The 14,803-nt window shown below is 34.5% G+C and overlaps 1 protein-coding gene across 4 annotated transcripts in view; it reads right to left on the minus strand.

The window, feature by feature from the left end:
- The window catches only part of LOC143244951 (uncharacterized), a 65,235-nt gene extending 50,799 nt beyond the window's left edge, over positions 1-14,436 (minus strand). For 2 of the 4 annotated variants that reach the window (XM_076490550.1, XM_076490547.1), the window contains exons 1-3: positions 11,221-11,353; positions 9,644-9,723; positions 8,637-8,681 (exon numbers count right to left, since the gene is read on the minus strand). In XM_076490550.1, the coding sequence (XP_076346665.1) occupies positions 8,637-8,681; positions 9,644-9,665 (67 nt within the window). In that variant the 5' untranslated portion in view covers positions 9,666-9,723; positions 11,221-11,353. Of the gene's footprint in view, positions 1-8,636; positions 8,682-9,643; positions 9,724-11,220; positions 11,354-14,310 lie in introns of those variants that run through there. The other 2 variants (XM_076490548.1, XM_076490551.1) reach the window with 2 other exon arrangements.
- Positions 14,437-14,803: the final 367 nt, after the last annotated feature.

Here is a 14,803-nt window from a genome sequence, read left to right on the forward strand (position 1 = left end):
CAACAATTTCATCCAGATATTTAATAAAACATTTCCTGTGAATATTCAATGTTGTTTTCTTGAGAGAAAAATTACACAATGAATTATCTGCACTGGCCATCATGGGGAATCAATTCCCAAATGTTTAATATTACAAGTCTATGAATTTACTGATGACCCACCATTACTGTTACTGTCAAATTTTACATAAATTGCAAACAAACCACAAACACAGCTCTTACAACCATAATATTACATATTAGGTCTAGATATAAAGCAAATGGGAAGGAATCTGATTATCACTTATAGTACTTGTAAACATATTGGACATTTCATTTAAACCAAATTATTTATTATTATTAATTTAATAAGGTGTTATTGTTGTAAGTATCCATATGAGTAGGTAGATATATTACATATATCTAACAAAGAAGGTCAGTTAATAAGTCCTCTAGTGAGTCAGTAATAAATTTTAGACTTATAACACCAAACTCCAGGATCAATTCCCAACAATGGAATGAGTGCATATACCTATTGCACATCTTTGTTCTGGAATTAAAAACCAGATTCAAAACAAGAAAGACCGAATGCCAAAACTGATATACAATAGTCATTTTAAACACATCTGATCAGAGAACATGCAATACAACAACATTAATGTTACCTTTCAGATAAAGCCAGAAAAAAATCAGTGCATTAATCCAGACAAGTTAGCTGAATGCTACATTACTGATGTTAGACATACTAACTGCTATAAACTTAGCACAGAGGTATCCATGTAAGATACCAGGATGCAAAAATTATAGTTTCACAGCCTTAAAAAACAGTGATTAAGTTTTAGTTCTTAATGACATTAAAATATAAAATTTACATCAAGTCTACAGCATTAAGAGAAAAACTACAGTAATACAAGTTGTAAAGGACTTTCTGTAGCATAACTGTAATTATCATAATTTGCCAAGAAGATTAACAGGTAAGTACAAAAACCACTGTCAGTCACTTGAAGTTGGCCTTTCCAGTCCTGGTTCCCAGTTATTTGAGGTTATAGCCATTTTCAAAAAACCTAAGGTAATAAAAGTTTTAAAAGGCTTGTAGCAATATTTTAATAATAACTCACCAGGATGACTAACAGGTAGTTCAAAAAGCAGAATTAGTCACCTGAAGTTAGCCTTTCCAATCCTAGTTTTAAGTTATTTGATGTTTTGGCCATTTTCTAATTTCAAATTGAACTAGATGGACTGTGATTCTTTAAAGGGAATCATATTAAAAAAGGTCTAAAAAAAGAAGAAAAAAGGTCTCCAAGTTGGCATTAAGAAGATTGATGGCCTTTAAAAAACTAAAATCATTCTCAAGGTGGACAGTGTTACCATCACCAATAACACTGTCTAATGTTATGGACAAACTGTGGGACAGAACATGTATAAAATGATGCTGTGTTGAGAGTCATAACAATGGTAAGAATGTAAAATGTGGCTTATTGTGACCTGAGTGTTACACAAAGTACATATTGGTGCATCAGTTCCAGAAAAAAAAAAATGAGTTAAAAAACTGTGATGAATGTAGCCTGGTAAGAACAACTTCTTCTTTCCAATCCTTATGAAAGTAGGATGGCCAAAGTCCAATTTCTGGTTTTATTTGGAAAAGCTTGTTTTCACGTTGCTCACTCCAAGTTGACTGCCAACTGGCACAGAGCTGATCCTTGAATACAGGATCATAGTCCATGTATGGAATAAACACAGCTGTGATAGTGCCAGAGCAGATAGATTTAGCTGCAGTGTTGACAAGCTCATTCCCGTGAATACCAATGTAGCCCGATATCCATAAAAACTGGATAGAAATAGATGTTAAAGAGAAATGAGCCCATCAGTTTCAAATAGGGAAGAACAAGATGTGAACTAATGTGAAGCAATTCCAAGGCCAGTGGAGAACTAAGCAAGTTAGCATAAGTAGTTCAGTTTGAGTACTGCTTAGCTTCTATGTAATCCAGGGCATGAGAAATGGTGTACAGTTCAGCAGTGAATACAGAAGCTGTAGAGGGGATTCTGCACACAACCACTGAACCACAACAAACCATGGCAGAGCACACAGAGTCACCTGATTTTGAACCATCTGTATAAATAGGAATGGAAGGATGGTTTGAAAGGTGTTCAGCAAATAACAGACAGTATTTCCAATCAGGAGTGTCTGTTTTTCTCATATGACTTAAAGATAGGTCACATTTGGGGACTGCAAGAAGCCATGGTGGGATGAGTTGACCAGTGGATACAGCAATGTTATCCAAGGACAGACCCAATTCATCCAACTGCACCTGGATATGAAGGCCAAAAGAAGCAATGGCAGATCATCTGTTCTGAAAAGTATGGTCCACAGATGAAGCAAGACACAACCCCATGTGGGATGCTCTGGCAAGGAACAAAGTTTCGAAGCATATAGTAAAGACAGATGCAAATGGTGGAGGTGCAAAGAAAGTTCATAAGACTCCATGTATAAGCTCTGAACTGGGGAAGTATGGAAAGCCCTAGTGCAGAGCCAAAATCTTTGATGATGAATTGGGTCCAACATCTTTAAGGCCAAGTTTTGATTAAATAAGAGCACGATATATCTTTAGCACAGAACATTGATCCAATCCCCAAGGTGGAAGAGAGGACATGGAGGATGTTCAGTGCTCTTGTACATTTGACCTGTAGCTGCTTGATGTGTGGTATAAAAGTCAGCTCATGGTCAAAGATAATCCCCAAGAACTTTGTCTCATGGACCACAGGCAGCACAACTTCACTGACACAGAGTGCATGCAAGCAGTTTTAGAGAGAGATAAGTAAAAGCCATTTGCTGTGGTCCACTTCAGTAAATGACTGAGGGCAGTCTGTAGCTGCTGCTCAGTATACCTCATGTTCGACGACTGACATGAGATGTGAAAGTCGTTGACATAGAACCCATTTGCAATAGTAAGAGGGAGTTAGTTGTTCAGTGATGGCATTAATCTTTATACTGAAAAGTGTGAACCTCAAAACACAGCCCTGAGGGACTCTAAGTTCCTGTAGAAAAGAACAGGAAGGTGTTGAACCCACACAAACTTGGAATCTCCTGTCCATTAAAAATTTTTTAATAAAAGTAGACAAATGGCTACGTAACCCATACATATGGAGGTTTCGCAAAATGCCACATCTCCATGTTGTATCATAAGCCTTTTCAATGTCAAGGAATATTGATACAAGATGTTGTTTGAAAAAGGCTTCTCTGATTGACATTTCAAGTTGAATCATATGGTTCATGGTGGAGCGCTGTCATCAGAACCTACACTGGGTAGGCGAGAGGAGGTTGTTTGATTCGAGGAACCAAACAAGACAAGCATTAATCATCCTCTCTAAGGTTTAACAGAGACAGCTCATCAAAGCAATTAGATGGTAGTTTGGAGGAATCTTGAGATTCTACCCAGACTTAGAGAAAGGTAAAACAATAGCCTAGTGCCAGGCATAAAAAAAAGCATTCTCCTGTCAGACTCAGCTAAAAACAATCAGAACAATAGCAAGAGAAGCAGAAGACAGATGGAGCAGCATTTCATGGTGTACATCATTAGATCCAATCGATGAAAGACCAGTTTGAGCTCCACCAGTGTAAAGGGATGATTATAGTCATAGAGACAATCAGTTTGAAAGGAAAGAGGCAGAAGTGCTAGATACCTGGCAAAAACTTTTACCTAGAGTATTGGCAATGCTCCAAATATCAGGTACTTCTTGGCCATCAGAGAGCAAGATCGATAGGGGCCAGAATTATATTGCCCACTGACCTTTCAAATCTTGTCCCACATGACTTTAGAACTGGTGGTAGAAGATATGCTGATTATGAACTTGATCCAAGATTCCTTGTGGCTATGGCATCTTATCCACCGAGCATGTGCACAGGCCTGCTGGAATGTGATGCTTTGCAAGAGTGTGGGACACCTATAAAAAGTATCCCAGGCCCATAGTTGAGCCTTTCTTGCCGTATGGCAGGCAGGATTCCACCATTAACGAGGATATCGCAGAAAATGTGTCAAGGATTTAGGAATACATTGAGCAGCTGCTTGTACAATACAGTCAGTCACTGCTGCCACACATTTGTCTGTTGATGGCAGGATTAAGTTCTGCAAAAGCAGTGAAAGAGGGACCAATTTGCTTGGTCCAGCTTCCACCAGAGCATGTGGGTCAGGTGGCATTGACCATGGCCAGTCTCTCTCAAAATTATAGGATATTGATCACTGCCTCTTGGATTATTGTCAACTCTCCATGAAAAATGAGAGAATAGTGAAGTGGAGCAAATTAAGAGATCAATAGCAGTAAATGACTGACTTGGTGCATGAAAATAAGTAGAAAAACCAGTATTAAAAAGAGGAAGGTTGTGATAAGAGAGCATACACTCTATAGAGCGACCCCTCCTATCTATATCAGCACTTCCCCAGAGGGGATGACGTCCATTAAAGTCCCTCAGGAGTAGAAAGGGAGACGGCAACTGTTCAATGAGAGCATCAAGGTCTCTCCAGGCAACAGATAAAAAAAAAAAACAATGATGGTATGACCCAAAGAAACACAGATGGCTACAGCCTCCAAGGGTGTGTAGAGTGTCAAAGACAGGGTGGGCACATGCTGATTAACCAAAAGTGCCACCCCTCCATGCATTCATCCATCAAACAGCCTGTCCTTTCTGTACAAAGAAAACTGCTTAAAGGTGACTGTACCAGCAGGTTTCAGAAATGTTTCCTGTAAGGAAAGACATACAGGATGGTAGAAAGCAATCAGTGTTTTGATGTCATCCACATTAGAACGTAAACCTCAACAGTTCCACTGTATCAAGGTGGCCATTTTTATTTATGTGTAGGCAAACTGGGTGGACAACCCTTCTGTTTACAACCATGTCTGTTTTCTTTATTTGAGGGGGGTCTATTGATCTACATGAATCCTGCCCTGTGTCAATTGGGCAGCTCTTTGCTGTTGGAAGAGGATTCCAGCCACTGAGAACTTGAAGGAATCATTCTTTTGCATCTTGATGTGGGAGAAAAAGATGTATCTGAAGAAATGCTCATACCCAGAATCAAAGGAAGTGGATCTTGGGGTTTGCTGGAATGTATGTTAGGGACAGAGATGGGCATTGAAGTTGATTCATCAACTTTTTAACCATGGAGGTCAAAATACTTTTTGTAGGGTTTGAGAAAGATTCTCTTGGAGACACAGAGATCTGTCTGCACTCCCACTGTAGTAGTAGAATAAAGTGTGGCATCATATGTCCTAGATGAAGTGGTGGGTAGCAACTATCGAGCCTCCGGGTAAGTAATGTTTCGAATCGTTTCCAAACGCTGCACCTCTTTTTATTCCAACTATTTAGGACAAGAACAAAAGTAGGATGGGTGAGAGTCATTGCAATCGATGCAATGAGTGTCCATTTCACATTCATAGGCATCATGGTCCTTGCCACTGTAATGAGCACACTTCAAGGAACCACAACATAACGTCTTCGAGTGACCAAACTGCTGACACTGGAAACATCAAAGAGGATTTGGAATGTATGGCCATAATCTGCAATTAAGATAACCTGTCTTGATGATGCAAGGTGGACGTGATGATGTAAATGTCAGAACGATGACATTGGTCAGCATCATAATTCCAACTTTGCGACTGGAGATACGCCTCACTGCAGAAACTCTGTGGGTGGAGAAACCAGCAAGAATCTCTGATTTAGGTATGTTCTTCAAATCCCTCTCAATAATATCTACTCGTAAAGAATTCAAAGTGGCATGAGGTGTAACCTCAATAGGTATATCCCCAATCGCATTTGAATGCAAGAGGAGTTCACTGTGTTGAGATGTGGATGTTTCCACCAGTATGTCACCAGAGCAAAGCTTCTTTACTGACTTTGGAGAGCCAGCAAGTCCCTCTAGTCCCTTCTGAATGAAAAAAGGGAGAACATCTGCCCTAAAGGTTTGTCTGAAAGAAAATGTAGTTTAAGTAAATGAGGTACAGATGTTACAGATGTTGAAGATTGCTGCTCAGAATCTTCAAGACGTGGTCGTTTACTTATGGACTGGTTTTTCGCTATTTTATTTAAATTTTTATTTGGAGAATCCATAATAAAAAAAAAGAATATTTCAGTGCCCACTGACCCCACCTACTATGGAGCCCTAAGAGGGAATGCATTACAATGCCAAACAAGGTCACTGCAGAAACGCCAGGATTTTGTGAGCACTATACCCGAACACCAGCATCAGATACAATGTCCACAACATCTGTTGAGAACATCCAACACAGGTACTTGGTTGACCCTAGCCCAAGTGGACCAACTGATTGATCCAAGGGGGGCCACCCGAAGGTGGCTTTGTCTACAGGAATTCAGGGCCAAAGTGGTATGTTAGGGTTGGACCCCTCAACCACCAGGATCCTCTCCTCCCCTTCTCTGGTCACCATGTATGGCAAATATGTGGGTGGATGTTTTGATCCGAGAAGAGTTAAATTGAAAGAACAAAACCTTCTATGGGAAGTCCCCTCACCACATACAAAAATCCACACTGAGGGGTGGAATTATATAGAATCCACAAATGAATAAGATGGTGGGCGGAGGTTATGGACCTCTCCAATTTCATGAGAAACCCCAACTAACTTTTCAAAGGTGTAATTGGGTGTGAATAACTGAATGAGCACAGAAAGAGGCAAGCAGAAGTCAGTCATTTGTGAAGATGATGTGCAAAAGATGCAAAAGTAGAAGACATAACCCTTGTGGATGAACCAAAAAAATAACAAAAATTACTGTGATACTAAGGCAAAAATAATCTGAACAAAGTGAGAGGTAATACTCCATAATGAAAAAAGATGTCTCCAAGTAAGAATACAGCTAAGAAGATCTATGATGGCACACCAATCTCCTGTGTTTTTTAAAATGGCAAACAGATGCATGTAAACTCCAAGTTGAGCCGGCTCCACACATAGCTCCTTTATGTAACAGGTCTCGAATAGATTCAACAAAACAAATGGATGAAGTATGATCGTAAGAAGGAAAAAAAATCTCAGAAATGGAGCAAAACAGGAAGCAGAAGCCCAGAGATCTGTTGTAAAGTGTAGTCAAAAAGACATAATTTAAACATACTTATAGAAAGTACTTATTACTAACAAAATGTGGAAGGTCTACAAAGTACATAGAAATAACAACCCTGCAAAGCTAAGAAACTTGACCTAAAATATAAAGTACAAAGAAACACCTAAAGTACAAAACTACAAAAGAAACATAGAAGATAAATGACCCTTAAATATTAAATGTAAAATCAAAGGACATAAAAATAAAACCTAACTTAAAAAACATGAAAATAAAAAGTTATCCAGGTAACAATAACAAAGTTTAATTCAAATGTAATCCCTAATTAGTTGCAACTAATATCAAAGAAAAAGAAACTTAGAAACAAAAGAACATTAACAATGAAAAGAAGTAAAAATGCAAACAAAAACAAAGGAATAATGAAACTACAAATGTACGTTTAAGATACATTAATCTGGATGGTAAAAGAAGTATAACAATCTAACTCACTCAACACATTGAAAGACACAGATTAGGGAGAACATTATGTTTAACTCCTCACCACTTAAGTTATTCTATAGCTATTTGCATGTTTTACATATGTTGTTAATTTGAGGATTTTGCTTATCACATCTTCAAATTTATGAATGACTAATTAACAGCTGTTTCAGGGTATGAAAGAACTGATTGCTTAGTAGCAATGTAAGTTGTACAATTTCTCCATGAAAAGTGTTTGACATTTCATTGACAAATGCATCAACTAGAAGGTAACAGGTTATATGGGAACAAGAACAGATTAAATTAACAGTGATGCAAAGATTTTCTTTAATTACTTATATTTAATATTAAGAACACTATTTTAATGATGAACATAAAAATTATTGTAATACCATGCTTTAGAGAGAAATTAAAGATCATATATAAAATACAAATAGTTTAAGTGATCTGAAAATATGGTGTGACTTATTTTTGTCATGAAATACAGATTCACAACAAAATAAATTGAGATACTTTGATATCTTTAGTTTCCTTTCAATTTATGTAACATTCACTATTTAATTTAGTGATTTTTCTGAAAACTTCCACTACAGAGTACATTTTACAATGAACTATAGAGTTGGCCCCTAGGAATGCATGTTTTGGAGCCTGGGTGTCTCCTGAAAGAGAAGTTACATATGAACTCTGTACTGGATTTTATTTAATTATAAACTGTAAATATTCCCTCCTAAAAAATCTAACTGAATTTTAGGTTTAAAAACACTCAAAGTCATCATGCTTAATGTTTGCATTCACATGTCATCATATTTTAGGAAAACAAAGATGCCAAGGGATAACTTGACTTTCAACCTAAATGCTACCTTAGGAATGATACAGATGGGTTAGATCAAAAAATTCATAATGGTTACAGCAGAAGAATTCAATTTTGCTTTTCAACAGCAATTCTGTATACTTAATTTAACATACAGCATATTAATTTCTTCAAACTCAAATTACTGTTGTTTTTTACAAGATTAATATATAAACTCTATTTTAATATGTTAACAACAACTAAGGGATGCTGACACTTTGATCAAGCAGACCCACTTTATATCTTTTTTATAAAAATCTATACACCCACTTACCTACTCTCACTTCCTTACAAGCTACACCTACTAATAACAGGACATCTGAAAAGAGAATAAAAAAGGGAAAGCACTATATATTACATAAATCAATGATATGTAATGAATAGATTTATTCTACCTGTTCTTTCAAAGCCAACTTTAAATTACTTCAAATTCATCTAGCTGATATAACTTAGGACTAATCAGACATCAATAGAAAGTGCAAGGACAATACAAATCAAATACATAAACTTCATTAAAATTACTGTTGTATCATTAAAACCTTTATGCTCTCTTAAAGCCTTTGCATTTGCACTAAATGTTCTGGAGATAATTTTGAATTCTGTAGTTTCTGAAATACAACCTGTTCATGAATTTGTTCCATATAATTTTAAACAATGCTACAGTACTTGTTGTAAATGTTAAAATAATTCAAAACAACATTCTAAATATAAAGAACATACAACACAATCAAATATTATTGTTATTATATATACAGTATTTTTTAAATTCAGCTAGAGTAACTGTCAATGTACTGCTTTAAAATGTTCATGTTTTTTTTCAAGTGTTGTTAATAAACAATTTCATTAATATGCATTTAACTTAATAAAAAATAATTACATCAATTGAAATATATACTAACTGTGCTTACACTTTACAGATATAAAAATTATCTGAGACTCTGTAAAAAAAAAAAAAAAAAGACTCATGAGAATTTCTAGGTTGATGGTTGAAAACTTAAGGTTGTGGCAGGCTCTGTTAGAATAATAGACAAACATTCACAAGTAGAAAACAAAGCTGAATGGATCAGTTGAAACATTTTTTAACAGAAGGGTTACAAGATTCAGATTGTATAAATAGGAGTTGGTGCTGAAAACATTTTGTGAACTGTTCCCTGCACCTCTCTTTGGCTTACTTTAGCATAAATAAAAGTCTTCCACATTGGCTACAACCAAGATTTGACAACTCCAGTATTATGTGCACAATTTAATATCATGTTTAATAAATAATAGTGCTAAACTCACAAGTTACAGATGCAACATTCATTTTTTATTTTCAGCTGGGTAGTCCAACCGTAATCCCACAAAACCAATCTTATATTTACCTGAAAACAGAAACTTTCATGATTTCTGGCAGACATATAAATAATAAAATAATCAATATTTAGTGTTTTAAGTTCCAAAACATTTCACTTTTGTTAATTAAAACAAAACACTAACTAAAATCAGTAAAAACATACTTCACTTATGCATTAAATCTGAGGTATATTTGAAACATGATAATTTAATGTTTTTTAGTATTGTTCTTTTCTCCCTTAACCCTTGGAGAATTTAGACTATGTATAGCTATCCTGAAAGTTGCAGCGATTGTAAAATAAAAGTTTTCCAATTCTTTAAAATTACAGAAACTGACATACCTTGGCCTAATATTTCCTTATTTGTTGTTAAAGTAATACTGTAGTATATAGTTAATACACATAAAGCAACAATGTAATGATCAAAGGTAATGAATTAAATATAATAGTATAATTAAAAAGCAAAATCCTGTTTAAAAATATTTTTAGAAAATGCTAAATTTCGATATATATATATGTATAAAGGGTTCCAGTTTTCACTTTATGTGTAGGGTAAATCTATGGGCTGTTACCAACCACCAATAGAAAGTAAATTTTTGTTATATATATTTAATACCCCAAAAGTACCCAACTAGTACAACAACAGTTTATTTAGATAAGCTCCAACTTCTTGATTAAATATGGCTCCATAATAATTTTTTTCTAAATCTTTCTCACTTCCATAAAGATTGTAAAGTCTCCTAAACAGTGCTTTTTGAATAACACCAACTTAATAGAGAGGATATGAGGATTCACGTTAGTGGCTTGAAACACTGCATTTACAGTTTCAAATTCTTTTAAAATTGGTGCAGCAAACTCAAAATAAAAATAGTTCATATCACTATACAGCATTTTTTTCAAAGTTCTGGTTTTGTACTTTGTATCAGAACAGCCACAGTATTTTGATGCTGCAAAATAAGCTTTAAGTTCATACCAGTTAAGTAAAACATTAACCATGACTTTCCTTCTGACAGACCATCTGGTCTTAGAAGCCTTTTGAAATGGCATGGGTACTCGATAACTATTTTTAGATTCATTTGCTGCATTAAGTGCTTCAAATATAGATTTGCACTCTTCTGTACAATAATCACTATTGTCAAACTGAGTGAGATCTCAGTTATGAGGAATCCAATACTAGATGGAAGTTTTGCAGTCACGTTATGTGCACAATGCCAATGAGTAGCAAATACACTTCATTTTTAGACAGATTTTTGGCCAAAATATGTTAAAAGGCCAAGCCTAAATTTTCAGAAAAAGGGAAAAATCCTGATATTTGGCCATGAAAAGGACAACTTGGCAACCCTGCCACTACCAGCTCTAGTGTTAATTCACATACCGCTATTTTGTAATTGTATAAGCTAGGTTTATAATCTTATGACGAAAATTGTACACTTAAAAAAAAGAAAATAATAAAAATGGATTTAAAGCTATAAATAAAGTAACCACAAAAATAAATTACGTTACTAAATAGTTACCAATATTACTTACCAGCACAGTAAGAAAATATTAACAGTTTACATACAAGAAATAAGCAAAGAACATTCTCTAAATAACCCTACATATTTTGACAACACTTTAACGTATGTTGTGATTTTGGTTTTGATCTGAGCTAAAGAGATGCGTCACGTGACTTGAAAACTCGAACACTTTTATCTATATATATTATTAAAAACAATTAACAAATTGCAATTAAAATGTGTATTACATTCACTACTATTACATTAATAATATTATTTTAAGCTAAATTTCAACGTTTATATTTAGATGTTAGTTCGAGATCAAATAAGTCACCTTTTTTAATCACTCACACCAGTGTACAGCAGTGTGATGCCTGTCGCTCAACCAGTAGACATTAAAATGGCGCCACATTAAAAACGTTTAATGTTGTAATATGTACTATTGTGGCGTCAGTACAACATACACAATCACGAGAAGAAATACGCATTCAGTAGACTACAACACAGCATGGTACATGAACTTCCAAATGAAGGAATACAAACATTTGTTGCTCTTAATTTTGATTATCTTAACTCTTGAAACAAAATACTTTCAGGGATCCTACGGGAACTACATCTAGTCACATATATTCAGTTACTCGCTTAGCAGTGAGATGTACCAGAAAGTTTATTTGTGCGTTAGTCTCAGTACCATTAGTGACTAAGTGCCTGTTAAATTTAAAAGTGAAAACTTTATTTGTGCTTTTCGTTTTACAACTTATGTTAACCTGTATGTAACCTACGGTTGAAACGTTACTGAAGAATTAAACTGTTTTGTTATTGTTATGTGGGCCGAACTTGATATTATTCTCTCTAAATAATTTTTAAAATCCCACTCAAATATAGAACAATATTTCAACACTCGTGTAAGAAGTGGTATTATTTTGGTGAAAATAAAACAGGGCATTATGTAAATTTCAACTTTCGAGATGACCTCACTATGCGATATTGAATATTTATTGTAGTTAATGAAACAGTTAAAAGAGTAATAAAGAAGAAGAAGAAGACTGAACGCTAGAAGAATGATAAAAAGTAGAAAAAGGGACATAAAATAAAATATCGAGAAGAAATATACAGAAAATTAAAGGAAGGCTAAAAAGAAATTTATAGGATGCTGAAAGATAGTCAAGAGGTAAGTGCGGGAATTTACAAGAAAAGTAAAAAGAAATGTGAAATGATTTAAAAAGAATTGAACATAAAAATAAATCTGAATGATTGATGAAGCTGCTGGAGATGTAAAAAGTGACTACAAAAAGAAATCTGAAAAATTTAAAAATACACCAATGAAGCAGAGAAATTTTGTGATAACAGATTCAAAGATGTTCAAAAAGAAGTGAATGAAGCAGAGGAAGATATCAATGAGATAGAAAAGAGCATAACCGAAGTAGAAAATAACATTAAAAACAGGATAAAAAAATCTGGAAAACGAATTATCAAATGTAAAGATTAAAGCAGCCACACTTCTTTCTGCACTACCTTAACAGCTCCAGCCTAAAACACAATCTACTGTATAATGTGGGATAGCACTTAGTTCTTTCTACACTTATTACCACTGCTGCTGTTCCATCTGTTACTGCAGTGCACTCCTAAACACGTGAAGCCATGAAACTACCAAATGAAGTTCCAGAATTTAATTGGATAGTTCAGGATCAAGAATACATGTTTCAAGTGTAACTTGAAAGGACACATTGTCAGGAACTGCAGACAAAATCTTGCAGGGTATAAATGATTCTACCAAAGGACACTAGAAAGGGAGAACTGTGTATAGATGTGGGAAACCTGGCTATTACAATCGAAACTGTAGAAAATCAACATATATCAACATACGAAGAATGCAATACCCTAAGAAACAACAAAGAACCTACCATAAATCAGTAAATAGGAATTAATTAAAATTATGGGGCTAAATTCAACTGAAAAAACCGTCTGCCATAAATAAAATAAGTTCATCATTCAATAAAACCAGTACACGATTCCGTTGATTTATTGATGGGAAGACTTGCAGTCAATTGAGCACAAGTAGTTTTACAGCTAGAGTAGTTTGTGCAGTTGGATAAAAAAGGGTGAGAAAGTGCTCCCATACATAAAGAAAGAAAAGGTGGTAGTTACCCTTATTGTAGAAAACTTCTCTATGCCTCATCATGCGACGGTAATTAACGTTAATCAAGAAAGTTTGTTTTTTGTTTGTTTTTTGAATTTCGTGCAAAGCTACTCGAGGGCTATCTGCACTAGCTGTCCCTAATTTAGCAGTGTAAGACTAGAGGGAAGGCAGCTAGTCATCACCACCCTCCGCCAACTCTTGGGCTACTCTTTTACCAACGAATAGTGGGATTGACCGTCACATTATAATGCTCCCAAGGCTTAAAGGGCGAGCATGTTTGGTTCGACCGGGATTCGAAACCAGGGACCTTCAGATTACGAGTCGAACGCCTTAACACACTTGGCCATGCCGGGCAATATCAAGAAAGAGGGCGGAGATACACACACGAGTAATGTCTTGTATTTGTACTATGACAGGTATATTGAAAGTAATAATTAATAACAAGACATCATTAAACCAAATATAAGAAGCTACGTAAATGTATTAAACCGATTAAGAACTATCTATGGAATTAAAAATAAATAAGGAAAGTTTAATTTATCTACGTCTATTATTATTATTTCACCACTTTAAATATTTAATTATTGAAACCATATGCCAATTTTGATACTTTGTAGTAGTAACTATTTGGGCGAAAATATATTGTTGTTGGATCACTTTATCACCTACTTAGTAAGTACATTTTAATGATATCTATATATATTCACTACTACTACTTCTAGTGATGTTTAGTTCCCTTCCCTGTAATTTGTAAAACTAGGACAGTATTCTTAGAATGTTAATTATACATTTAAAGGAAATAATTAATAATATACATAAAGTTACAAATTTAACTTTATAATATAGATCACATCTGTATTTGGTAATTTACATAAATATTTTTAACTTCGAGAAAAGTGTGCATATAAACTAATTGCAATAGTATTTTAAATTACTAGATAATCATTATTTTCGAATAAAAACTATTAACACAGTACTTACAAGTAAGCAAAAGTACGAAATATAAATCACACTTCGAACTACAACTCAAAGAGGTTTTGATAAAATATCTACATGTAATTCCAAGTCTTTTTAACGTTCAGTTACGGTTTTGGTTCTGTTAATGACAAGAAGTCACATGGACGTGAATAATCGAAACCCTTTTCCTAATCTATATAAATGCATACAGACAAAAGAGTTGTCAGATATATATTTTAAAATACACTATTCGACAAAAAATACCATAATAATATTAATATAAACAGTCGTAATCCTATGTGAATTTAATATATAAAATTAAGAATATCATATGTTAACAACTGTTATGTATTGTTATTTATTCGGATGAGTCTGATTTATTACTTGATATACGTCACGTATTATTATTTCAAATAATCGTTGAATTGAATTTGACCTTAGTAATTAATTAAATGCTAATATGTATTAAATTTATTTTATTTGCTAACAAGATTAATAGGTTTAGTTTGAATTTCGC

Source organism: Tachypleus tridentatus, chromosome 2 (genome assembly GCF_004210375.1).
Source record: "Tachypleus tridentatus isolate NWPU-2018 chromosome 2, ASM421037v1, whole genome shotgun sequence".
NCBI classification, from domain to species: Eukaryota; Metazoa; Arthropoda; class Merostomata; order Xiphosura; family Limulidae; genus Tachypleus; species Tachypleus tridentatus.